Source organism: Ipomoea triloba, chromosome 6 (assembly GCF_003576645.1).
Source record: "Ipomoea triloba cultivar NCNSP0323 chromosome 6, ASM357664v1".
NCBI classification, from domain to species: Eukaryota; Viridiplantae; Streptophyta; class Magnoliopsida; order Solanales; family Convolvulaceae; genus Ipomoea; species Ipomoea triloba.
Genome location: NC_044921.1, coordinates 13,432,834 through 13,460,805, shown reverse-complemented (window position 1 = coordinate 13,460,805; position 27,972 = coordinate 13,432,834). Strand labels below are relative to the sequence as shown.

The following is a 27,972-nucleotide window of genomic DNA, read 5'->3' as shown; positions in this document are numbered from 1 at the left end:
CAGAATCAATGACTAGAATACATCGAATGTCACAATAGAATGCACAGAACTCATCTTATAAGTTAAGATCAAATGGAAAATGAAAAAGCCGTTAATTAAAAGAACCAAAACGACGTCGTTTTGAATCGGGGTGCACAATATATAAATTGTCCCGTTTAGTCCAGATTGGGTCGGGTTCAACATGGGTTGAGCTCACTAGGAATATGGCCATATATATTAAAAACGATTCGAATTTTGGGTTAAAATTTTAATCTGACTCAAAACCTGAGGCTCGAACCCATGACCTCCCACTTGGGAGAATCATTTTATGCTGCTTGACCACAAGGCCTTGGGCAATGCTTATGGGGTTTTAAGTAACCTTTAATTTGTATGTTTTTTCCTTCTTTTTTTTTTAGAAAATTTACTTTTTTGGAATTTTTTTTCCATATATATGTACTTTTGTATTATTTTTGAAATTTATATAACTTTATTTTTCTTGTCTTTAGATATTGTAACGTGAAAATTGAATTCTGCATATATTAAATCTAAAACTGGATTACAAAGAGTGGATTACTCTCTACTTTGAGTTTTCAAATTTGAAATGTGTGGTTCTACTAGAGCTGGCCAAAACCTGAGCCCGGGTCGGTCTTGGGCCTCGGTTAGCATAGCTCAAGACCGGCCCATACTATGGAGGTCAGATCACGGGCCTCTTATGGGCCGATCCCGGACTTCTAGCAATACACCTATTTTGTATACTTTTTAAATCATTAAAGAATATAGAACATATTCATGCCAAGCACAAATGTGCTTAGATGGCATGTAGTGATTCTTCCATATGGGATGTCATGAGATCGAACCTCAGTGGAGGCAATATTGATTCTATGTGCTTTCAACTAAACATCTAAACATACTGCTAAGTACTAATTGTAAGGTAAAAAACAATTATAAAGAAATCAAATAAAAAATGCAAGAGAGATATCAATGATAAAGGACTTAAATTCCCTACTTCTTTATTATTATTAAAATCAAACGATATTCCGTTCAATTCGATTTTTTACAAGCCGTTCGGTTCAATTAAAAACCGAACCGTTCAGTTTACAAGAATCCCAAACCATTCAATTTTTCAGTATATTACTAGTTCAGTTCGGTTCGATTTGGTTCAAATAAATCAAACCGAATTGACCACCCCTAGTTTTAACTAAAGACTGGTAATACTAATAATAGTAAATTATATTATTAGCATTTGATAAACGCAAGGAGTGATAGCGAATTATTAAGAAGCATGAATAATAATGAGTAAGTTTCATCCCCTGATAGTCAGACACCTTAAGTAAATCTCTTGGTTCACTCAACAACCACAAAGTAAAATTTAAAATAAAAAAAAAAAATTGACTAAAAACTTGAAATGCAGTACCAGTTACTACCAAATAAACCCAACAAATGCACATCACTAAACATCCCATCTCATCCCATCATGCAGGTGCTAGGCTGCTGAAGATGCGTTTCAGGCCGGGACATGCAGCTCGTAACTTCCCTATACTCGGTGGGCATATCTGCCACAATCCAACACCATAAATTCTTAGAATTAAATGGTATTGTGTATTTCAAATCCCCCCGAAAAAAAAAATTCTTTTTTTGAATATCCTCACCTTGGGACAGAAACGGACATCAAGTGTCTCCAGCACACTGCACTGCGATATGGCAGCTTCAACAGCTTCCTCATCAATGTTGCAAGACTGCCAAGCAGGAAACGAAACACATAACAGGTAATTAATACTCTCCATGGACGATATTTGCCAACGTCAACCCAAGCAAATAGCTAACTAGGAACACGGGTTTTACCTGAAGGAATAGGTTGTTTAATCTAGGACAGTCAAGTTTCAAGATTTCCAGCGAACAACAGTTGCTGAAGAGGAAGAAAATAAGTTATCCATAATCCACATTGCTCAACAGATTAAGAATGCAGTAATTGAAGAACCAATTTGGAAGGTATGTACTATGTACCTTAAATTAAGAGAAGACAAGTTGGAACAAGCAACGTTAACTTCCTTCAGATTTGCAGACAGTGACAGATTCAGTGATGACAAAAGGAAACACTGTGCCATGGGAATAACAACCTTCTTGATGTTGGGACAACCAACACAAGTGAGATTCTGCAGCATACGATTTGGTTGCTCGTTTTGGAAGTGGATGTCACCAAGGGTGGATGGAAATGTTGTCGTCATGTAAGAAATTTCATTTCCACCCCAATCCAAATCATGCATATTTATGCACCCATTCAAGCTAACATGCGTCAAATGTTTACAGCAAGCAAGCAATTCCTCAATGGCAGACTGGCACAGTGTCCCATACGACAAGTCCAATTCACTAAGGGCTGGGAGAGCATTTTCTTTATAAAGAGGCTCCAAAGATGTATCACTAAGGTACTTGCATGCTTGCAATTTTAAAACCTATATAAAGCATAACTAGAATAAGAACCAGAAGCTTATAATCAGATAAATAAATATATACTAATCCTGAAACATGCAGGTACCTAAATTCAAAATCTTCAAGTAACTTTCCCAATTACAAATCAAAAGAAAATAGGGCCAAAGTGAAAATAAAAATAAAAAGTAAAGTATAAAGAATCTGGTTCCCTAAAATATAACTCCTTTGTCCCACCTGCAGTTATTGTGTGCATAAATAAACCTCAAAGAGCTAAAACAGTATGTCTAATTTTGTTTGAAGGAAACAAAATTAATTCCTGGCAATAGAAGTACCTTCAAGTGCAAACAGGACTCGTAAACAGGCTGCAAATTGACCAAGAAGGTGTAGGACAGGTCAAGGTAGGTCAACTCTGGAAGCCAACGTAAAGACAGGAGTCCATCAGAGCCAACTGAGGGACATGACATCAATACTAAGGACTTGATTAGACGACACAACATTGTGGTGGCAGACAAACAGTCATCCTTAAGTTGGCTGCACAGAGAAGCAATATAAGAAGCCATGCCAGTATGATACAATGCAGAATTAGCAAATATTCAAACTAGGGCTGACAAGAAAATGCATCAGAAAAGTGTTACAAAGTGACCTGCAAAATGAAGCATCCAGAGCAGTGAGGAGTGGGCAATTAATTGATGCTTCAGATAGTACACCACAGCCCTTCAGTTCAAGAGATGTCATTTGTGGTGCTTCAATACGCAGCACACTCAATTTGGGGCATATGCCAAGATTAAGAGACCTAAGACCAACCTGAACAAGAGTATAGACATGTCAGAAATTTTGAACAATATTGCTAGAATATATCATAAAAAAGTGAACAAATAATTTCCATGGGAAAATGAAAGGTAAAAGAAACCTAGATAAAGCATTGAAGGCATGCAATATAAATGAGTTTTAACAAGAGAACTTAGTAGTTTACAAATAAACAAGTAACAGACACAAGAGGCAAAGATAGATTTCGATGACAAACACAGTCCAAAAGTAGGGGGTTAAGGAGAAAGAAATTGCTTGGTCTTATAAAATATCAAATCAGTATGACCACCAGCAGAAAATATGCAAGGGATGTGGATTGAACCCTCAGTTCTAGGCAAAAAACCTATGTCAATGTTCCACTTCAAAATTTCAAATGGATTAGAGTTAGGTCAGAAATGTGCCCATAATGAAATAAAACCAGCCCAATGATCAGGAAATCAGGAAGATTTGTAACATCACTAGTACTGATAGAAGTTCAAAATATTCAGACCAGTACCGTGTAAAATGCAGGGAAACAATGAAGGATTTGTATGGAGATGGAGATGAAGAAATTTAGAGAATTTAGAGGTGCCTCTTTAGGATTGTTAAGTGAAACATCATATCGACTCATGTGACTAATAAATAAGGATGGATAAATTCCACTTACAGGACAAAAAGATGCACTTTCAAGATGGTCACAACCATCTAATGATACTTGCTCAAGATAAGGGCATCTCAGTTCAAGTGAAGTTAAACCGCGGCAACCAGCAAGGGAAAGAGCATTCAGTTTAGTACAGGAAAACCCCACAGCTGTCAAGCTCTGGATTATTAAAAAATTAAAAAAATAATAAACTTAATCAGCTTTATAAAACATGCACATCAAAATGTAATACAATAAAAAACAGTCATACATTAAACAATACCGGATTTACCACAACCTCCTACCCACACAGTACTCTCTTTGGTCAGTCACAATACTGTGCACAAGTCATGTTTATCTAAAGGCAAAATGAAGAATATTGGATGTACCACAATCTACTGACTACTGCATACACTGTTTTCATCAGTCACCCACAATATTGCACACAAGTCATGATTATCTAAAGGCACCACATGTCAATATGCGTGGTAGCTTGGCCTTGCTCTGCAAAGTCAGCCATTGTACTTCTATTCATTAGCAAGATTTCTGTACATCTGCGCATCAATATCTGATACCAATACCTTCCTACATTCTGTGACACCAAAACCTTAGGGGTGATACCCTACTAACATCAAATAAGCCTCGTCTTTAGGTTGAAATGTTGAATCAAGAAAGCAAGGTACTCCAGAAGAATACTGACCATCAATATATTTGTATTGCTTAGGGGGTGTTTGGTTCAAGTAATATAAGATTAACTAGGTAATGCTATATTACTTTGTTTTGTTCGAGTTATGAGCTAACCAGGTAGTGTTATACTACCCCAAAGCGGATGTGGCGGTAATATTTAAATGTAATCTGATTACCTCCATCCTCTTAGGTAATCTAAGATTACCTTTCTATATTCTAAATTGGCAATTGTTAACTAGCCCTTATATAATAATAATAATAATAACAATAATAATAATAATAACAATAATAATGATTATAATAATAACATATATAAAATAAAAATATGTTTATATAACAAAATATACATACACGTATGCATATATATATATATATATATATATATATATATATATATATATATATATATATATGTATATATATATTTATTTATTAATATTTACACATTGGCATACATTTATGTATAATTATACACACATTTATTTATATGTAAATAAATAAATATGCATGATACATATATATATATATATATATATATATATATATATATATATAGATATATATATATATTGAGGACATTACTATAAATTGATCCATATAACCCTTAACCAAACAATGCAATATTATATTCCCAAAATCCAAACCAAACACATAAGATAATCTCACATTACTTTTCAAGAGGTAATCCTATTAGGTAAGGTAATCTCACGTTCCGTGAGCCAATAATCTGATTACCTCCATCCTCTTAGGTAATCTAAGATTACCTTTCAATATTCTAAATTGGCAATTGTTAACTAGCCCTTATACAATAATAATAATAATAATAATAACAACAACAACAACAACAACAATAATAACATATATAAAATAAAAATATGTTTATATAACAAAATATACATACACGTGTGCATATATATATATATATATATATATATATATATATTGAGGACATTACTATAAATTGATCCATATAACCCTTAACCAAACAATGTAATATTATATTCCCACAATCCAAACCAAAAACATAAGATAATCTCACATTATTTTTCAAGAGGTAATCCTATTAGGTAAGGTAATCTCACGTTCCGTGAGCCAATAATCTGATTACCTCCATCCTCTTAGGTAATCTAAGATTACCTTTCAATATTCTAAATTGGCAATTGTTAACTAGCCCTTATACAATAATAATAATAATAATAATAACAACAACAACAACAACAACAATAATAACATATATAAAATAAAAATATGTTTATATAACAAAATATACATACACGTGTGCATATATATATATATATATATATATATATATATATTGAGGACATTACTATAAATTGATCCATATAACCCTTAACCAAACAATGTAATATTATATTCCCACAATCCAAACCAAAAACATAAGATAATCTCACATTATTTTTCAAGAGGTAATCCTATTAGGTAAGGTAATCTCACGTTCCGTGAGCCAATAATCTGATTACCTCCATCCTCTTAGGTAATCTAAGATTACCTTTCAATATTCTAAATTGGCAATTGTTAACTAGCCCTTATATAATAATAATAATAACAACAATAATAATGATGATAATAATAACATATATAAAATAAAAATATGTTTATATAACAAAATATACATACACGTGTGCATATATACATATATATATATATACATATATATATATATATGGGAAAAGGGTCAAATAGACCCCTAAACTTTACACTAAAAGTTAATTAGGCCCCTAAACTTTTAAAAAGGTCAATTAAATCCTCAAACATGTCAAATTGAGTCAATTTCCGGTCTCCGACGACAACTTTCGGCGACGACCGAAACGTCGCCGGTCGCCATCTCCGGTGGAAGGCAACCTTTTGGTCACCTTCTCCGGCGAAGGCGACCAGTTTTCTGGTCGCTTTCTCCCAGGAGAAGGCGACTAGAAAAATGGTTGCCTTCTCCTGGGAGAAAGCGACCAGATCTGGTCGCCTTCTCCCTGAGAGAAGGCGACCTTTTGGTCACTTTCGCCGGCGAATCGCCAGAGAAGGTGACTTGGTGCCTTTTCCGGGAACCTGTTGGTTACCGGTGAATTTGATGTATTTAACTCAATTTGACATGTTTGAGGGTTTAATTGACCTTTTTGAAAGTTTAGGGGTTTAATTGACTTTTGGTGTAAAGTTTAGGGTCTTTTTGACCCTTTTCCCTATAAATATTTACACATTGGCATACATTTATGTATAATTATACACACATTTATTTACATGTAAATAAATAAATATGCATGATATATATATATATATATATATATATTGAGGACATTACTATAAATTGATCCGTATAACCCTTAACCAAACAATGTAATATTATATATTTATATTCCCACAATCCAAACCAAACACATAAGATAATCTCACATTACTTTTCAAGAGGTAATCTTATTAGGTAAGGTAATCTCACATTCCGTGAGCCAATGGTACTAGGAAGAGCATTTCAAAGTCTAAAAGAAACACTCGATCAACAACAAACCCCAACCTCAAATCAAGAATCTTGCAAACGCAAGTTTGCTAATCTGAGTGATTGAAACAATAAATTTTAATATCACTACAAACCTCACAGTTGTCTAAAACCAGTGATTTCAGCTTAGGACAGCCACCATCGTCACTGAAAACTTCACAAACAGAATTTGTTAGACATTCACACTCAGTAAGGTCCACTTCTTGCAAACTGGGGCATTGCAACGCTAAAGTGGTTAAGCATTCTTGCTTTTGCAGCACCAGCTTCTGCAGAAAAAGATTAATTTAATTTAATTTAAAATAATTATTCCAGAAGATCATGGCTCCAGGGATTTTTTTGTTAAAAATTCAAATGAAATGAAACCTTGGCAAATTCTAGGCTAACCTTGAGTGAATTCGAAGTGATATTGATTCGCTGGAGCAGAGGACAATTAGAAATAGTAATGGAAGAGAGCATATCACTTCGTAAATTCAAATCAGCAAATCTGCCAAAAAAAGGACAGTAAAGAGAGATTATAACCACCTAAAAAGTATCCATGTTCAAGGCTTCAAAAAGAATTTAAACAGCCCCAAGGGCTAACAGTAGCATGTGAGTATCATACTTGCGACAATGTACAAGCCTTATGTTCTGTAGGCGAGCAAGATCCAAAGAAACTGATGTTAGTAGGTTACAATTATCAAGCTCCAGAACCTGCAAATTTATGTGAACTCTCACTTTACAATTTGTAAGAAAGAAAAAGAAGTTATGAAACTACTTATTAAGAGACCACATAAATACATATAAGTGATGATAACAGAAGTAAGAGAAGAATGGGCCAAACCTCTAATGTATAGCTGAAAGCTATGGCAGCCATTGAAGCTGAAGTTATTCCCTCACAACTGTGAAGCTTAAGAACTTTCAGTGTTGTAAGCCTAACAGACTATAGAAGGAGAAATGAGAAGTCAGTGTGGAAGCCTAACATAATATCAGGTGACAATCAAAGAATGGATCTTAAACCTAACCTCAAGAGAGATGTTTGGGCAGTATGATGCATCAAGAACATGGAGATTCACACATGTAAGAGATATTTCACGAAGTGTCTCATCACTAGCACATGAACAGTTTGACATATCCAAGGACTCTAAGAGTGGGCATGAAGTTGCTGCTGAACGAATTGCAGCATCTGAAAGCTTGTGACAAGCAGCTATATCAAGGTCATGCAAAAGTGGGCAGTTTAGCACTGCATGTGGCATGCTACTTCGTTTTAGGGACAAAGTTTCAAGCAGGGGACACCTGCAAAACAAAATTCTTAAGCACCATAGCTAAAAAGGTTCTTTGCAAGTTACTTGGTTCTTACTGATATATAACCTGACAGAAACTCGGAGCACCCGACACTTCACAAGCTGAAGACGACGCAGCCTTTCATGGTAAATAGGTATTTCTTGAATGCCATTTCCAAGAGTGGCATCATTAATAGCTAAGCTCTTCAACATATGGCACTCTGGTAGGACTTGGAAGAATGTTTCCCCAAGTTGACCTCTGCCCAAGGTCAGGGCCTCAAGATTTCTGACAAAAATCACAAGCATCAAAATAGCACATTATCTTTATATACCAAAATAAAAAACTAATTACCTTAAAGAATATATTGCTTTCATTGCAAGTGAGTGGATAGCCTGTGCGCCTGCACCATAAACATTTACTGCAGTGGCATTTGGATAACGAAGACACATGTCCTCAACTGTAAATATAAAACAAGATATTAAAGTGAAATTTATTTCTGATATGATGAATTAATATGCCAACCAGGAAGTTATTCAGAAGCAAAATCTAAAAATTTGTAATGTGTAAATAAGCCAGTAGACCAATTTAGCCCTCCAGGTTTATTCTCATACATAAAAAGTCAGATCAAACTCGCAATGCTGGGGAAGGAAAACATTAACGATCTTCTGCTCTCAGCAATGTTGCAAAAATTGCGCCTAAGTGCCGATTAATCGGCGCCTAGGCGCTAGGCGGTGGCCAGCCGCCTAGAATTTCGGCGGAATCGCCGTTCTAGGCGCCAACTAAGTCGCAGCGGACTAGGCAGCCTAGGCGGTCGTCTAGGCTGCTGGTTAGCTATTTCCCCGTGTTATTTAAAATGGGTTATTTCACTCAAACCAATGCCGTTTTTAGTGAAATAACCCTAAATTGTTCAAATTTGTCGCAAACCCAAAAAAATCTAATAAAAAAATTCAAAATCAAGTACTCTAATATTAATACTTTGTGAGTTGTGACTTTGTGTTGTGTTTTGATTCTTTAAATCTTTATACAATTTACAATTCTAGATGTTTTTTAGGTTAATATTTAATATTTTAGTACTAAAGTATTAAAGTATTAAATCTTTTAAATTGAAAAAAAAAAAAAAAAAAAAAAAGGGCACCCAAGGAACACCTAGTGATTTTGCAACCTTGGCTTTCAGAGAGGTTGATGCAACTTGAGTGATAGAATTTCACATATGTCAAGGAGAAGAATATGTAAATTCTATTATAAGAACAGGCAACTCTTAGCAAGTTCATCTTATTAGTTTAAGCATCCCATTGAAACAAAGTATCATGGAAATTAATATTCCTTTACCTAAAAATTCATTTTCCCCTATTGGGAGGAGGAAAAGTAATTTTTCTCCCAATACAAAAATACTCACACTGAACTAAGGTTATGAGCCTATTTTCAAAATTCAGGTACCGCCAAAAATCTTCATGAGTGCTAGCTGTCCTCCACTGCTTGCAAACCCTTGCAGCTCGACAGAGGTCAATGTGGCCCAAAAATGAGAAGACCTACAAAAAAATCAGAAGTTTTTTATCCAACTCAATAGCATTAATGAGGACTCTGAGAATAATTCAACCAGACGAAAAGACTAAAGTAACCATAAAGTTCCTCGCAAATAATAATTGTTATATATACCATGTGCAATAAGTCATAGTCATAAATCAGTAAGATCCATCCGAACTTCTAAATCCTCAGGTTTTGGACTACCATCTCACTTTACAATTTGTAAGAAAGAAAAAGAAGTTATGAAACTACTTATTAAGAGACCACATAAATACATATAAGTGATGATAACAGAAGTAAGAGAAGAATGGGCCAAACCTCTAATGTATAGCTGAAAGCTATGGCAGCCATTGAAGCTGAAGTTATTCCCTCACAACTGTGAAGCTTAAGAACTTTCAGTGTTGTAAGCCTAACAGACTATAGAAGGAGAAATGAGAAGTCAGTGTGGAAGCCTAACATAATATCAGGTGACAATCAAAGAATGGATCTTAAACCTAACCTCAAGAGAGATGTTTGGGCAGTATGATGCATCAAGAACATGGAGATTCACACATGTAAGAGATATTTCACGAAGTGTCTCATCACTAGCACATGAACAGTTTGACATATCCAAGGACTCTAAGAGTGGGCATGAAGTTGCTGCTGAACGAATTGCAGCATCTGAAAGCTTGTGACAAGCAGCTATATCAAGGTCATGCAAAAGTGGGCAGTTTAGCACTGCATGTGGCATGCTACTTCGTTTTAGGGACAAAGTTTCAAGCAGGGGACACCTGCAAAACAAAATTCTTAAGCACCATAGCTAAAAAGGTTCTTTGCAAGTTACTTGGTTCTTACTGATATATAACCTGACAGAAACTCGGAGCACCCGACACTTCACAAGCTGAAGACGACGCAGCCTTTCATGGTAAATAGGTATTTCTTGAATGCCATTTCCAAGAGTGGCATCATTAATAGCTAAGCTCTTCAACATATGGCACTCTGGTAGGACTTGGAAGAATGTTTCCCCAAGTTGACCTCTGCCCAAGGTCAGGGCCTCAAGATTTCTGACAAAAATCACAAGCATCAAAATAGCACATTATCTTTATATACCAAAATAAAAAACTAATTACCTTAAAGAATATATTGCTTTCATTGCAAGTGAGTGGATAGCCTGTGCGCCTGCACCATAAACATTTACTGCAGTGGCATTTGGATAACGAAGACACATGTCCTCAACTGTAAATATAAAACAAGATATTAAAGTGAAATTTATTTCTGATATGATGAATTAATATGCCAACCAGGAAGTTATTCAGAAGCAAAATCTAAAAATTTGTAATGTGTAAATAAGCCAGTAGACCAATTTAGCCCTCCAGGTTTATTCTCATACATAAAAAGTCAGATCAAACTCGCAATGCTGGGGAAGGAAAACATTAACGATCTTCTGCTCTCAGCAATGTTGCAAAAATTGCGCCTAAGTGCCGATTAATCGGCGCCTAGGCGCTAGGCGGTGGCCAGCCGCCTAGAATTTCGGCGGAATCGCCGTTCTAGGCGCCAACTAAGTCGCAGCGGACTAGGCAGCCTAGGCGGTCGTCTAGGCTGCTGGTTAGCTATTTCCCCGTGTTATTTAAAATGGGTTATTTCACTCAAACCAATGCCGTTTTTAGTGAAATAACCCTAAATTGTTCAAATTTGTCGCAAACCCAAAAAAATCTAATAAAAAAATTCAAAATCAAGTACTCTAATATTAATACTTTGTGAGTTGTGACTTTGTGTTGTGTTTTGATTCTTTAAATCTTTATACAATTTACAATTCTAGATGTTTTTTAGGTTAATATTTAATATTTTAGTACTAAAGTATTAAAGTATTAAATCTTTTAAATTGAAAAAAAAAAAAAAAAAAAAAAAAAAAAGGGCACCCAAGGAACACCTAGTGATTTTTGCAACCTTGGCTTTCAGAGAGGTTGATGCAACTTGAGTGATAGAATTTCACATATGTCAAGGAGAAGAATATGTAAATTCTATTATAAGAACAGGCAACTCTTAGCAAGTTCATCTTATTAGTTTAAGCATCCCATTGAAACAAAGTATCATGGAAATTTAATATTCCTTTACCTAAAAATTCATTTTTCCCCTATTGGGAGGAGGAAAAGTAATTTTTCTCCACAATACAAAAATACTCACACTGAACTAAGGTTATGAGCCTATTTTCAAAATTCAGGTACCGCCAAAAATCTTCATGAGTGCTAGCTGTCCTCCACTGCTTGCAAACCCTTGCAGCTCGACAGAGGTCAATGTGGCCCAAAAATGAGAAGACCTACAAAAAAATCAGAAGTTTTTTATCCAACTCAATAGCATTAATGAGGACTCTGAGAATAATTCAACCAGACGAAAAGACTAAAGTAACCATAAAGTTCCTCGCAAATAATAATTGTTATATATACCATGTGCAATAAGTCATCAGTAAGATCCATCCGAACTTCTAAATCCTCAGGTTTTGGACTACCATCTTTTCTTTGATCATCAAGAGCAGAAAACATGGATGGACTCTCCTCACCACCATCATACACGGGACAAGCATAACGAGACTCATCGAGAAAAGGACTGTCCCAGTCACTGCAAGAGTTTAATAAACATCAGCATTCAAAAAAGTGAGGAACACCATAAACCAAATTCCCTGTTCACAAATTCATTTATTACTTGCTAATATATCAACATTCCATATAACAAGCTAGCAAGTAACAACAATAAATAAACAAATAAATATGAACAATGGTTGAATTTGGGTTCTCTTTGTTTTTTTTTTCATTATACTACATAAGTACCAATAATAGAATGTGAACCTCAGAACATAGGAGATAGTCTAACCGGGGATCGAGTCAAGCTACCATCATAATATCTAAATACAAATTGAAAACCTAAGAGAAGTTTTATAGCCTTTAATTAGGAAAGTAAATGTATAATCTGACATATTAGGAGCAAAATTGATAAAATGGATTCAAAATAATCCAGATTCAGCCACTTAGGCGCTTTCAATATATCCATCATCAATGGAAGGACTTGATTTGTTCTCCTGATAGAGGAAACAACACAAATTGGTTCAAATACAGAAAGAAATCACAGTATAAACAAAAAAAAAATTAATAAAAAAAAAAATCAATTGTTACTTCACTATGGTAGAGAAATTCTTTGACATCAACAGTGCATATTCTGCATATCTAAACTTGAAAATTTATTTGAGAATCCCATATTAAGGTACAGGGCAACTAAATTTCATTAAGACTTAGTAAAAAAAATTGTATTTTTATTAACCCCATTGTATAAAAATATGTCCCTGGCAGAAGGGAAGTCTTTGGATTCAATCACATATATAGAGTCCCAGCTTTGATAAAATAAAAATAAAAAAATATTCCTAGCATTATGTGGCTATAGAGTTTTTTTACAGAACCAAGGAGTGACATTCTGATATAAATAACACTAACTGCTAATATGCTTATATGCACACTGAAACACACATAGAGAGAGAAACAGAGGAGAAGGAGGAGGAATTACAGCGAGAAGGAATGAACTTTGGGCCTTTTATTATGAGAATCACTGTTGTCTTGCTTTAATGCTGTGGAGGATGAAGGCTCTTCACTCAAGCTCAAATTCAAATTAACCTCCATTGCAGAATGGCCACTACTACTACTTGAGGCCAAGTGATGAAAACCTTGCAAACTCCCATTTGTGCCCTCGAACTGTAAGTTTCCGAAGTCCATATCACGCCCAAGCCTATCATTTCTATAAGCATTATCCTCAGCCGCCTGTGACCATAACTCCATTTCTGCGTCCAGCTGCCCGTCCCACGGAAACCCTAATCCGAAGTTTTGAGGCTCGTCATTCTCCATCTCCTCGCTAGCAGTCCCTGAAATGTCCTCTCTCATACCCTTTCTTCCCTTCCTATCCTCTTCTTCTTCTTCTTCACCAAAACACAAGCAGCACCAAATCCTCATACACACACGAAAGCAATATCCAAGACCACCACTGACAGAATACAAAATCCCTGATTTTTACAAACCCCAGCTCAAGATCTAACACCCTTCTCTGAACAAACCCTAACTTCGCCAACAAAGCAAGAAAAGAAATTTCCGGGTAAAATTCACCTGCAAAATGCAAATTCACGTAGAGATTGAATCTTTATCCACTGATTCGGAGGCAACCGGAACAATCGAGGGGTATCAGTACACGTCTGTAACCCCGCAGGGAGCAATGGGAAGTTGAGAGAGGGAAGGATAAGGGATCGGATCTTGGGAGGATCGGAAAGCGGAGGGTTCCGGCGAACGGCAAAAAGTGTTGTTGGGCCGCTACTGTTGCTGCCGCCTTGCAGTGATCGGCGGTAATGGAGATTATTCAGACTTATGAGTGCTTCGCTCTCTTCTCTCCCCCGCTCACTCGTCTCGCTTTATCTATAAGAGAGAGAAAAATGTACTCTACGGAATTCTCGGGCACACTTTGAATTACTCCCTATATTTTACTCTCTCTTCCAAAATATATAAATAAATTATAAATGATCAAAAGAAACACCCAAGGTAAGTATTTTGGTTACATAATACTCCATAATAATTTATATTTCTTGCCCACAATAATAATTTATATTTTCGGGAATGCAACCCATATTTATTTCATCCCAAATTTGTTTGTCATAAAAAGGAATACAAAGAAGCATGGGAGGAAATAGTTGAGCTGGGAGTATGAGTTCTCTCCAGGTAGTTTTGAAGACTAAGATTTACTTGAACGCATATCCATAGTAACAGGAAGAAGAAAGTTATAGACGGTTCTCAATTCCAGGGTGATGAAAATACGGTTATGGATGTTCAATGCAACGAATAGACTACTTGGGATATAGTGCAGAAAGGAGTTGGAGTAGGTTTAAGGTCTTATCATGAAATCTTGGCAGGTTCAAGAACCCATCGTGCGAAGCCATAGTTTTGAAGACTAAGATTTACTTGAACGCAGACGCACAGTACCAAGAAGAAGAAAATTATAGACGGTTCTCAATTTCAGGGTGATGAAAATACAGCTGTGGATGTTCAATGCAACGAATAGACTACTTGGGATACAGTGCAGAAAGGAGTTGGAGTAAGTTCAAGGTCTTATCATGAAATCTTGGCAGGTTCACGAACCCATCTTGCGAAGCCGTAGTTTTGAAGACTAAGATTTACTTGAACGCATATGCATAGTACCAAGAAGAAGAAAATTAGAAAATACGGCTATGGATGTTCAATGCAACGAATAGACTACTTTGGATACAGTGCAGAAAGGAGTTAGAGTAGGTTCAAGGTCTTATCATGAAATCTTGGCAGGTTCAAGAACCCATCGTGCGAAGCCAGCCCTTGAGGATTTAGAACATGAAGTAGTTGAAGCGACTGAAGATGATGACGCACAAGATGACGCGGGAGACTCGGAATGCCCGGCGGTTTATATCACTAGAGAGAAGAAAGAAAGGCTCTATAGCCCTTGTAATCAAACGTCCATCCTAAAGGTTTGGGGTAGGATAGTGAACTATAGTTATCTCCTTCGTAGACTAAAACTATATGGAAACCCAAGGTAGGGATAGACCTTATTACCATTGAAAATTATTACTACTTGGCTAGATTTGCATCAATCAACGACTACTACTCTGTAAGATTTGAGGGACCTTAGATGATTCTTGATCACTATCTAATAGTGAAATCTTGGACACCAAATTTTGATCTTACGACTGATAAAACTGAGAAAGCATTGGTCTAGTTATGTTTTTTTTTCTTTGACTGGAATGAATATTTTTCATTGACTTCATTTTTCGTTGATAGCAAAACATTGGAAAATCTAAAATATGACTTCCAAAAGTTATTTTTCGGGCCTACACAATCTATAATGAGCATTGTTTTTCATTTTTGATATTTATATGTACTGATGAGCATTGTTTTGGAACTCATAATATATTATTATGGTCTAATTTTATTGCCTCCCTATTGAATACTATGATGTCAATTTTTTGACAAGGGTGGGGATGGTGATTGGCAATTCCATTAAGGTGGATCAAGCTATCAAGATCATAACAATAGGTAAATTCACTAGGTTAAATATGGAAGTGGATATCTCCAAAGCTCTCTTTACAAAGTTCAATATGTGTGGTTATGTGCGACGCATTTAGTATGAAGGTATATACTTGGTATGCTTTAAATGTGGGATGTATGGTCATAGTAAAGATAATTGCTTAAGAAACAACTGGAAAGACGAGACTAGTAACGCCAACGAGAACGTCTAAAGGGGAAGGAGTTTTGGGGGAGATGTATTAGCTGAAATGGAAAGAAACCTCAATGAGCCTTCTACTAGCTCTCAACGTCTCGAAACCAAAAAAAGATTCGAGTTGTACGTGGATGTTGGCCTCTCGTAGGGCTAGAAAGAGATAGAGTAATCATGCATTCTAGATGAATATGTAAGGCAACTCAGTTGTGACTCCAAATGGCCATCCCTCTTGTAGGGGTTGGCTCCAGATTTATGGCACTTAGTCCTAATGTTGACTTTGGACTTGGTATCACAGCTAGGACAAAAGTTTGGAAACTATTAAGAATCATTTCCTTGCTAAGAGGGGGAAGAAATTGGGGATGCCTTTCTCCAGATGTACCAACTGGTGAAAATAGCATCAAACTTGGAAGTCCTAGGGGAGCGTACTCTCAGAGGCGTTAGAGGACTAGCAGAAATCAACCTCAAAACAAGCTATAGAACGTTAAGACAAGTATCGACCGAAGTTGAGCATGTGGTGGTTAGAGGGTCCAAATCAGGGGAAATCATCAAGAAGACAATCAATTTTGAAGAAGAACTTCAGTTTGTGCCCGAGACTATTAAGAAAGACATGCCTCATCATTTCTAGGACCCTTCGCCCTTATCCTATGCACGAGGATATGGATATTGGAAATGCGCGATGGGTTTAAAAAATTACATATCATAATAACAAGATAATTGGTTAATTGCTCCTGGGTTGCCTGGGTTCGTTTGCCTCGAATTTGGACTTGGTTTGTGTGTTGTCTTTATTTTTTGCTTCACGGTCACTTTGTCTAGTACACATTCAGGTTTGAATTTTTTGTACTTGTGATCTATTTCTTTTTCTGGATATGGCTGAGTCTGATGCATCTGCCAAGTCGATCTTGATCTTTGCTAATGAGTTTGCTGAGTTGGAGTTCATTGCTTGTTTTGTTGTTGTCACCCGCTTTTTTATGCTCATTGTCGTTTTGGACATGTTTCCCTTTCGTTGGTAAAGAATTTGTATCCTCCGGTTTGGAGTTTGTCTTCTTTATCTTGTGTGTCCAAGCTTGTATGGTCCACTTTGTGTTCACCTAGAGTTGCGACACTTGTGGCGTCCAAGCTTTCGGTTCAGGGGGAGCGTTCAATCCCAAGCTTGTTCGGTCCACTTCTTGTTCACCCGATGTTTGTCCGTAGTATTTTTGCCCGTGCTAGGTTTGTTATAATATTTTAATAATATTTGGATCGATATACGATTATATAAATTATATATCGAATATTATATTGCGCAATTGATGAAATTGATTGGATCGATTATGTTTTCTGATGTTTTCCTTGCTTGAATTAGAGCAAATAATTATCCAATTACTCGCGCGATGCACGGATAAATTTTTTATTATATATTTAGATAATAAAAATAAAGAAAATTATAAAAATTTCTAATATTGAACGTGTACATTTATTTGATTATAAGATTAATGCAAAAGTATTACTCAATTAATTGAATAATATATGACTTGTTTGTCTACAATTATCTTAAAAAGATTGATATGTAATATGACTTATGTAATTATATTATTACTAAAATAAAAATGGAAAAAATGAGAAATAGTTTAATTATAATTATTATAAAAATAAATTTAAAGACCAATGTTTAGCTTAATTACAATAATAATTATTATGCAATTATTATTAGTCAATTACACTAATATATGTGCAATTATACTTTTATACCTTAAGTATATTTATTTTCACCATATCACATTTAGTTCTTTTTATTCCTCCATATTTGAATGAATTCATTTTAATTATTATAAAAAATATAATAACCCATGTTTAATTAATTTTTTTAAAGTTTAAATAATTTAAAGTTTTCAAAAGGAAATTGTAATTAATTTTTTAAAGTTTTTAAATAATTTTCAGTCAATTAGTAATATCCTTTTCATTTTTCAATTTGCCTAATTTCCAATTACTTTTCCATTATGATCTTTTCATATTTTCAATTAATTGGTAAAATCAGTTTTCTTTTCCATTTTATCTTTACTATTGTTTGGGCGGAAATTTCACAAAAGATGATTTTATTTTTATTAATAGTAGTATAGATAAGTATTCGAATTATTATTGGTGTAAATAATAATTAATAAATTATTTTTTCTTATAAAATTATGCAAAATTTATTTCCATTATTCTCACAATTATAATAGTTTAATTTTTTTTTGAAAATATTATAATGGTTTAATTATTCTCAAAATTTGGTAAATAAAGTTTTGTTACCAATTAAACATTATTAATTGTTTTACCAATTAATTAATAATATTAGTTTGTGTGGGAAAGTTGAAGGAAATGATTTTACTTTTATTAATAGTATTGATACGTGAATATAGAAACAATATTACCAATTAATAGATATTAGTTAATTTTCATTTTACATTTTCTTACCAAATAAGATTTATTAATTATTTGATCAATAAAATATTTAATTAATTGACTAAAAAAGTTTGGGCGGTAAAATAAAATAGGAAGATTTTAGTATAGATTAGGATCTTTTTATATTTTCAATCAATTAGTAATATCAGTTTTTTTTTTTTCATTTTATCTTTAGGACATCCACAATAGCCATTTTGGACACAAGATTTAAGGAAAAAGATTGACAAGTGTTTTTTTCAAACAAATGGGAAGACATAAACAAATGTGGATTTTTCTCCTGCAAACTCCAAATTTTGTCAGCCCAAAGTGGGGCCCACCTTTTGGCATAATATTCCTGAGGCGCAGATGCGTAATATTTTAGTTTTTTTTTAAATTTGTTTTGTCAGCTTTTGTTTTTTATTTTTTTTTTCCTTTTCTTTTTTTTCTTTCACCTCATTTTCTCTTTCCTAATCACATTTACAAAATCCCCTCAAAAACAACACCAAAATTTTATCTATTGGAGAATGCCTTACAATTGTTTGGGCGAGAATTTCACAAATGATGATTTTGTTTTCATTAACAGTAGTATAGATATAGAAGTATATATAAGTATTCGAATTATTGTTATTGTTGTAATTAATAATTAATAAATTATTTTTTCTTATAAAATTACTTGCTCAGAATTTGTTTCCATTATTCTCACAATTATAATGGTTTAATTATTCCCAGAATTTGGTAAATAAAATTTTGTTACCAATTAAACTTTATTAATATTTTTACCAATTAATTAATAATATTAGTTTGTGCGGGAAAGCTGAAGGAGATGATTTTACTTTTATTAATAGTATTGATACGTGAATATAGAAACAACATTGCCAATTAATAGATATTAGTTAATTTCCATTTTACATTTTCTTACCAAATAAGCTTTATTCATTATTTGACCAATAAAATATTTAATTAATTGACTACAAAAGCTTGGGTAGGAAAATGGAATAGGAGGATTTTACCTTTATATATAGTATAGATTAGGATCTTTTTATGTTTTTAATTAATTAGTAATATCAGTTTTTCTTTTTCATTTTATCTTTACTATGTTTGGGTGGGAATTTCACAAATGATGATTTTATGTTTATTAATAGTATTATAGATGGACAAGTATATATAAGTATTCGAATTATTATTATTGGTGTAAATAATAATTAATAAATTATTTTTTCTTATAAAATTACGCGCGCAGAATTTGTTTCCATTATTCTCACAATTATAATGATTTAATTATTCTTATAATTTGGGAAATAAAATTTGGTTATCAATTAAATTTTATTAATTTTTTTTACAAATTAATTAATAATATTAGTTTGTGCGGGAAAGTCGAAGGAGATGATTTTACTTTTATTAATAGTATTGATACGCAAATATAGAAACAATATTAGCAATTAATAGATGTTAGTTAATTTCCATTTTATATTTTCTTACCAAATAAGCTTTATTAATTATTTGACCAATAAAATTGTTAATTAATTGACTACAAAAGTTTGGGCGGGAAAATGAAATAGGAGGATTTTACTTTTATATATAGGTATAGATAGATTATGAGTATTCTAATTAAGAAATTAAGGAATTAATTATAGTAATGGTCCAGACTTCATATTAATACACTAATAATTATTATTCTAATTAAGCTAATAATTATACATATTACTATTTCCCGAAATTAAGAAATTAATTGAATAGATTTTAGTATAATTAAGGAATTATATTTTTCTAAAATTAAGAAGTTAATTGATGTAAAGTTAATAATGGTCATATTAGTACACTAATAATTATTATTCTAAAATTAAGCTAATAATTATACATATTACTATACAATTATTACTATTTTATGAAATTAAGAAATTAGTTGAATAGATTTTTAGTAAAATTAAGAAATTAGTTGAATAGATTTTTAGTAAAATTAAGAAATTATTATTTTACTAATTAAGGAATTAATTGTAATAAAGCTAATAATGGCCAGATTAGTACACTAATAATTATTATTCTAATTAAGCTAATAATTATTCATATTACTATATAGCTATTACTACTCATATCGTAATTAATAGGTTGTTTTAATATATAGTAATTAAGTCAATAATTAGACAAATTACTATACATATATTACTAATTAAGTCATTTTCTTATCTTTTATTAGGCTGTCCATAAAATAAAAAAATCTACATATTAATATATGAAATTGTTGTACTATAATAATATTAAGAAATAAGTTATTAAAGAATTAATTGTAATTAATCATATAATGATCCGGACTTCATATTAGTGTATATAGAAAATATTATTACTTCACTTCACACATTTTAATATGTTGTATTTATATATGGTAATTAAGTCAATAATTTAACAAATTAATGAAATTACGCTTAAAAAATTGATATGTAATAAGATTTATGTAATTATATTATTACTAAAATAAATACATTATTACATATATATATATATATATATATATATATATATATATATATATATATATATATAATACTTCATTTTAACTTCTTGCCCAAAACACTCCTATACTATAAAAGTTTGCGTAATATTGTAAAATATGATAATACAATTCATATTCGTACTACAATTGTACATTAAAATATGGTAATATAATTTCTAATACAATATATTCTTTCCTAGTTTCATATTCGTAATACAATTCTAGATTAAAATTACTAATCGTAATAATATAGTACATATACTTCTGTGCAACGTTATATTGTGAAATATGGTAATATAATTCATATCCATACTACAATTCTACATTAAAATTACGTGAGATGTCAACATAATTGTGATAAACAATTTACTTGTAGTCAGTACATATACTTCCCTGCAAATCGTAAACAATAACATTATTCTACAGAACCTGCAAATCGTAAACAATAACATTAGTCCCCTAATCGTGATCAATTCTACCATTGTGATCAAATAGGTCTTTATTATTCTACACAACTTGTTTCAAGAATCACCTTAGCTTGGCACACAAGTTCCATTCCCAAGCCAATAACCAAGCACCAAAACCATTAAAGTGTGTGAGAATCTAGTGTGCACAAATGCTAAGTTGAGATTATGTAAAACTTGACTTTTAAAGAGATCTCATAGACTTGCCCTTCTTTCTCCCACTAGCTCAACTCTAAGAATGCATGCTAAGATCAAATAGGTCTTTATTAGGCTTGTAATGGGGCTAAGGGTGAATAGTTAACAAAGAAAGGGTATAGGAATAAAACAAAGGAGAGAACTTCACACTTGTTCACAATTGAGGTTAGAAGAGATATAACTTGAATGAATTAAGGGGCAACCAAGACTTAAGGACAAAACAACCTCTAAAGTGGTGGGTAGAGCACAACTTACAAAATAAACTTTAAACTTTTATTGATCTTTCTTTTCATTTCATTTTTCTCTTTTCATCATCTTTTTCAACACTTTTTTCTCAATTTTTCTCAACATCATCCTTTTCATTTTCTTGTCTTTTCAAATCAACCAACAAACTTATTTTCAATACCCCCACACTTAGACAAAATTATCAAGAGGATTGATAACAAAACAAGCTCCAAATAAGATCTCTTCTAAGCAAAAGAACAAGTGCTCTATTCTCTCAAGGGTGGAGGAAAATATTTTTGGCTAAGGTTAAAGGTTAAATGACGAAGGTTAACACAAGAAAAACAAACACAATGAAGGGTTTAAGTGCTTAGCACTTATTAAACAAACACAAGGCTCAACGGGGACAACTAGGGGTAAACATATGTTAAAAAGGGTAGGCTAAAAGGCTAGGGCTAAACAAAAATGGCCTAAATCATTTCAAAACTAACATGCAAATCTTAGACTTCACTTGGAGAGCAATCTTGTGGTGGGAAAGGATGTTGAGGTAGATTGTAATCATGTGAATATTGGGAGTTTTGATCATATGAAGCATATTGAGGATCTTGGTAATGTTGAGGATAAGGACTATGGTATGGAGGTTGGGAATAACAAGGTGAGTTTTAGTAGGGTTGTGGTGGGTAAGGGTCTTGAAATTGAGCATCATAGTAATTATTTGGAGGTGGGACTTGAATTGTACAAGGACTAATGGATGAGGCATTATAGTATCCTTGTTGAGACATGTAGTGTCCATACCCTTCATAAGATTGAGAATGGTAATATCCTCGATCCATCTTAGAAAATCTCTTTCAATCAAATCAAATGATGTAGACTTGTAAGCACATTAGCAACAAAAACAAAGAAAAAGCTTAGTCTCCTAAGATTCCTTAAACTCTAATGCTAGCAAAATAAGCAATCACATAGAACAACCAAATTTCCATTCCCCGGCAACGGCGCCAATTTTTGATGTGTAGCAAAGATGAGTGATGGTGAGTGTACGGGTGTGAAATGTCGTTCCGCTGAGGATTGGGGGTTATGGCACGCAATATGCAATCACAAAACTAGGCACTAACACAAGGAAATCAACAAGAAGCTAAGCAAATGACAACAAGGTAGAACAAACACATATAAACAATAGATAAATAAAAAATAAAGAAATAGGACTCAAGTTAGGGGCATTACCATTTAGATGCTTTAACACTTAAGTTTGGGGGAAGAACATTAACCCTATGTTCTTGAGGCAAGCACAAAGGCAAGTTTCCACAAGGGTTAGAACAAAGGTTGCCCCATTTCCATGGTGTATCAACCTAAGTTCTTGAAGAACAAAAGCTATTTAAGCCCCAAATCTACCTCTATTTCCATAGAAGAGAAAATAGGTTTGAGATTGGGTTGGCTCAAGTCTCCCATCCAATTTCCATTGAGATGGAAGACTTTCCAAAGAAAAACAACAATCATTGTACACTAATCATTGAAAGATAAAAATAAACCCAATTCAAACTCAAGAACTCTAAATGGGTGTTCATCCCCTTTTATGCAATAATCACAAGCTAAGCATCAAAATAGATAATACAACCCTAACTCAAGCCCATAAACTAACTACTCATGATTAAATAGCATAAAGAACACAAAAACACAAGTAATAAACATAAATCTTGCAAAAGAAAAGAGATAAAGGAAAAAAAGCTTCTCTATTGAAATGGGTGGTGGAATCTTGAAATCCAAGCTTCAAATCCAAGATTACAAGCTCCAAAAGTGTTAAAATACATAGATCTAAGCCTAATCTAACCTAAAAATATAAAAGGGAGTGAATGGGAGTGTTTAGGGTTCAACCATGGGTCAAAACCGAGTTCAAATGCTCAAAACGAGCTTAAATACTGAACAGAGCAGGTGCCATACGGCCTCTCATACGGCCATATGCATGGCCATATGACTTTGAGTGATTTACCGTGCATTTCTCAAAATTCTGTGCAACTACTTTGACTTCTAGGCTATTTTTCACCCTCAAAAACACTTCATTAGTCTTCGTGATCTTCAACAAAGTTGTAGCCCTTCAAGTTGGCTTTTCAATGGCGCAAGAATCACCTCATTTGGACATTCCTAGGCTGAGATATGGTCAAAACACCAAACAATGGAAGATTTGGACGAAATCTGTAAGTTTGGACGATTTTGACCCCTTTTTCTTCCTTTTAAAGCTTTAATGTCTTCATGAGAGTTGTAACCCTTTGAGTCTGCGTTCCAATGACACAAGAATCACTCAATTTGAATATTTATAGGCCGAGATATCGTCCAATCACTAAGATGTCGACGTGCAGAAATTTCAACACCTTGACCTTTTGCTTCTCTTTTGTTTTAGTTTGCCCAAATGATCAAATACCACTGAGAATACAACTCTTAGGTTCCCTTGGAAGTGTTTCACCCATCTTTATAGTTTTTCCTTGACTCCCATTGACTCCAAATTCATCCAAAATGCTTGAAAATCACCGTCTTTGCTTTCAATGCTTTCCAACTCATACTCCTTGCAACATAACACAAATAAGCACTAATTCTCATGAAATTTGGAATGATCTAAAACCAAAATGACTTAGTGAAAGGGAGAAAAATATAGACAAATGAGCACTTATCAAGAGCCTATACTTTGGTGATACTAAATGAAGTAGACACTTTCTCAGTAATATTCTAAGGTATAACAACATGTTCTGCTTCACGTCTCTAGGCGATAGGTCACTCAACACTGGTCAAAATTAGTGCTTAGGCTTAGGATTAGTGGTCAAAATTATCACTGGATTGGAAGCTTGGTTCCAACAGAAGGGCCGATGCCAAAATTTGTGTAACTATATATTTACGAAACAAATAATGAGATTAACAAACGCATCAATTGTGTCAGGTAAAATAACAAACACTTACTCTCTTTTGTTCGCATTCCACCTAGATATTCAACTATTATTTATCTATTCCCATTTTTCCCTATACAGAGGGGACAGTAACTCAGGGGATATCAATAAAGAGATTGTTGTCGAGTTAAAGAACATGCTAGACCAAAATAATGTCTTGGTCAACTGTTTCAGAATGACAAGAATTGAGATCCAATCTAACCTAGTAGTTGATATTGATTCTAATGGAGGTGGATTGTTCTTTGTGTATGATTACAGAGGAACATGGAAGACGTTCACGTGGAGAACATTATCATCAAAGATAAAGAGCCACAGTGATATTGTTATGAGCGTTACTTCAAGTAGAATAGCATCTTTGCTCTTGTTGGGAGGTAGGACGATGCATTCCAGATTTGCTATACCACTTTCTTTGAACGAAGATTCCACGTGCAATATATCGCAAGGTAGTGACCTTGCTGAGCTTATAATAAGGAGCAAAGTGATTATATGGGACGAGACACTAATGACACACAAACACTGTTTTGAAGCTTTGGACAAAATAATGAGGGATCTATTAAGGTTCGTCATACCGGGTAGTGCTGAAAAGACATTTGGTGGAAAGATAATAGTTTTGAGCAGTGATTTTAGATAGATTCTTCCCGTTATTCTAAAAGCAATGAGACTAGTAGTTGTCGAAGCCACTATTAATTTTTCCTACTTCTAGGAGAATTGCATGGTATTGAGACTCACAAAGAACTTGAGACTACGGAGCTTAACTTCAGAGGAAGATAGACAAACGGTTGATTGGTTTTCAAAATGGATTGGAAATATTGGAGATGAAATTGTAGGGGTTGTATACAATGGTTTGTCTGATATCGATATTTTGGCACAATTTTTGTTAAAGTGTGGACCTGATCCCATAGTAACTATAGTGAAAATCACCTTTCCAAGCTCGAGATTTGACATGCTTGATGATTCACACCTAGAAGGCCAAGCGATCCTCTCTCCGACTTTAGATGTCCTTGATCAAATTAATTAGTACATGAGAATGATGAACATATTTAAGTTGTGACTCTTTGTGTAAGGCAGAATCAGACAGTGAAAATCTATCAAAAGTACACACTCTTGAATTTCTAAATAGTTTGAGATTGTTTGGACTCCCTAAATAGTTAGTGCAACTATTATGTTATTGCGGAACATAGACCACTCTCTTGGTCTTTGCAACAGTATGCGTCTCATCGTCACACGATTGACATATCACATTGTCGAAGTAAAAATAGTTAATGGGACACATGAACGAACCAAAGTTCTTATCCCCCGAATGTCTCTCACTCCTTCTGATACGAGATTGCCCTTCAAGTTCCACCATAAACAATTCCCATTGATGCTTGCATATACCATGACTATCAACAAAAGTCAGGTTTAAACACTAACTCATGTTGGGTTATTGCTGAAAAAATTGGTGTTTAATCACGGTCAATTGTACGTGGGTTTTTCCTGAGTCACCCATTCTGATGGCCTGAAGGTGTTAGCTCTAGACAATGATGGACAAGATTCTGTTACTACTACTAACTAGTATTTTCGCCCGTGCGTTTCACGAAATGGATTTGTTATAATATTTTAAGAATATTTGGATCGGTATACAATTATATAAATTATAACATCAAATATTATATAGCTAAATTGATGAAATTGGTTGGATCGATTGTGTTTTATGATGTTTTCCTTGCTTGAATTAGAGCAAATAATTGTTCAATTATCCGTGTACGGATAAATTTTTTATTATATATTTAGATATTAAAAATAAATATGAAATTATAAAAAATCTAATATTGAATGTGTACATTTATTTGATTATAAGATTACTTCACAAAGTATTACTCAATTAATTGAATAATATATGATTTGTTTGTCTACAATTATCTTAAAAAGATCGATATGTAATATGACTTAACATGTGAAATAATTTAATTATAATTATTATCAAAATAAATTCAGCGATCAATGTTTAACTTAATTACCATAATAATTATTAGACAATTATTATTAGTTAATTACACTAATATAATCTTGATTCCTTTATTTCTTGGTAATTATAATTGATTGCTTTCCTTTATTACATGCTCCATTAGTGAAAGAAGAAAATTATAAAGTGAGGATTTTGGGCGGGAAGCTTAAAGTGAGGAGTTTGTTTTTATATATAGTATAGATATAGATATAGATTTAATTATTATGTAAATTATATATTACCTCCGTCCCAAAATGGTTGTCTGGTTCGTTTAACGAGGCTTGACTGAAGTAATTTTTAATCCAATTTTTCATATTATTAAGTTTAGCATTAATATATAAAATTTATATATTTAGAAACTACATTAAAAGTACTATTAAACACAAAAAATTAAATTTAAAAATAATAAAAAATTACTAAAGAAAATAAGCAAAGAAGGAAGAGTTGGTTTGACCAATGAATAGTAAATAGGACAGGTAAAATGAGACAGAGGGATTATTAATTTGTAATACCTAATACTAAAACTGTTAATAAATAATAAGTATAGTTATCATTACTCTATGCTGTTTTTTCTTTTGCGGGAATGGTATTACAAAACCAAGCTGTTTGGAAACATTACCTGGGAGTCATGGAGTAGGCACTCCAGTGTTTGTTGGTTTACTGCAAAACGTTGATATTCCCGGGACAAATAACAAAGAATCAATCAAAGTCTTATACAACTTTTCTTCGTCTTCGGGGATAGGTCGGAAGCGGAGACAAAAACATGCTCCATTAGTGAAAGAAGAAAATTGTTTTTGATTTGTAGAATTGAAAGAAAACAGGCGCAACAACAGAATTTGCAAATTTGAAAGTGGGAAGGTCTGGAATAATTCACAGTATAGGATTAGGGATTTATATAAGGTTGTATCTTATTAAAAAAGGTTGTATCTTATTATGATAGAATTGTAGTATGATAGGAATTGTAATGTAGTATTATTAACGAATAGGAAAATAGGAAATAATCGCATCGTAAATATTGTAGATAGGAAAATAGGAAATAATCGCATCCTAAATATTGTAGGACTGTTTTGGGCGGGAAGCTTAAAGTGAGGATTTTGTTTTTATATATAGTATATATGTCGTCTACAAAGAGATTTTCAATAATGTATAATTCGAATCAGTGATTTTTTTTTTTTTTTTTGTTTCAAAGAGCAAATTTGCCCAAGTTATACAAATCCTAAACACTGATATA

General features: G+C 33.4%; 1 protein-coding gene across 2 annotated transcripts; it reads right to left on the bottom strand.

The window, feature by feature from the left end:
• Positions 1-1,239: 1,239 nt before the first annotated feature.
• Positions 1,240-14,265, bottom strand: LOC116022205 (F-box/LRR-repeat protein 15). 2 transcript variants are annotated; one of them, XM_031262813.1, is made up of 17 exons: positions 13,338-14,265; positions 12,230-12,401; positions 11,970-12,102; positions 10,916-11,021; positions 10,652-10,849; positions 10,306-10,576; positions 10,125-10,223; positions 7,624-7,712; positions 7,407-7,506; positions 7,118-7,288; positions 3,860-4,012; positions 3,050-3,210; positions 2,739-2,937; positions 1,984-2,429; positions 1,822-1,885; positions 1,629-1,715; positions 1,240-1,532 (listed from the first exon to the last, which is right to left on the bottom strand). In XM_031262813.1, the coding sequence occupies exons 1-17, from the start codon at positions 13,775-13,777 to the stop codon at positions 1,452-1,454; spliced, it is 2,970 nt and encodes a 989-aa protein (XP_031118673.1). In that variant the 5' UTR covers positions 13,778-14,265; the 3' UTR covers positions 1,240-1,451. The 2 variants fall into 2 exon arrangements, with proteins under 2 accessions (XP_031118673.1, XP_031118674.1); XM_031262814.1 differs by lacking the exons at positions 10,125-10,223; positions 10,306-10,576; positions 10,652-10,849; ... (2 more) ...; positions 12,230-12,401; positions 13,338-14,265 and adding exons at positions 7,843-7,941; positions 8,024-8,294; positions 8,370-8,567; ... (1 more) ...; positions 9,679-9,811; positions 9,939-9,951.
• Between the last annotated feature and the right edge of the window lie 13,707 nt (positions 14,266-27,972).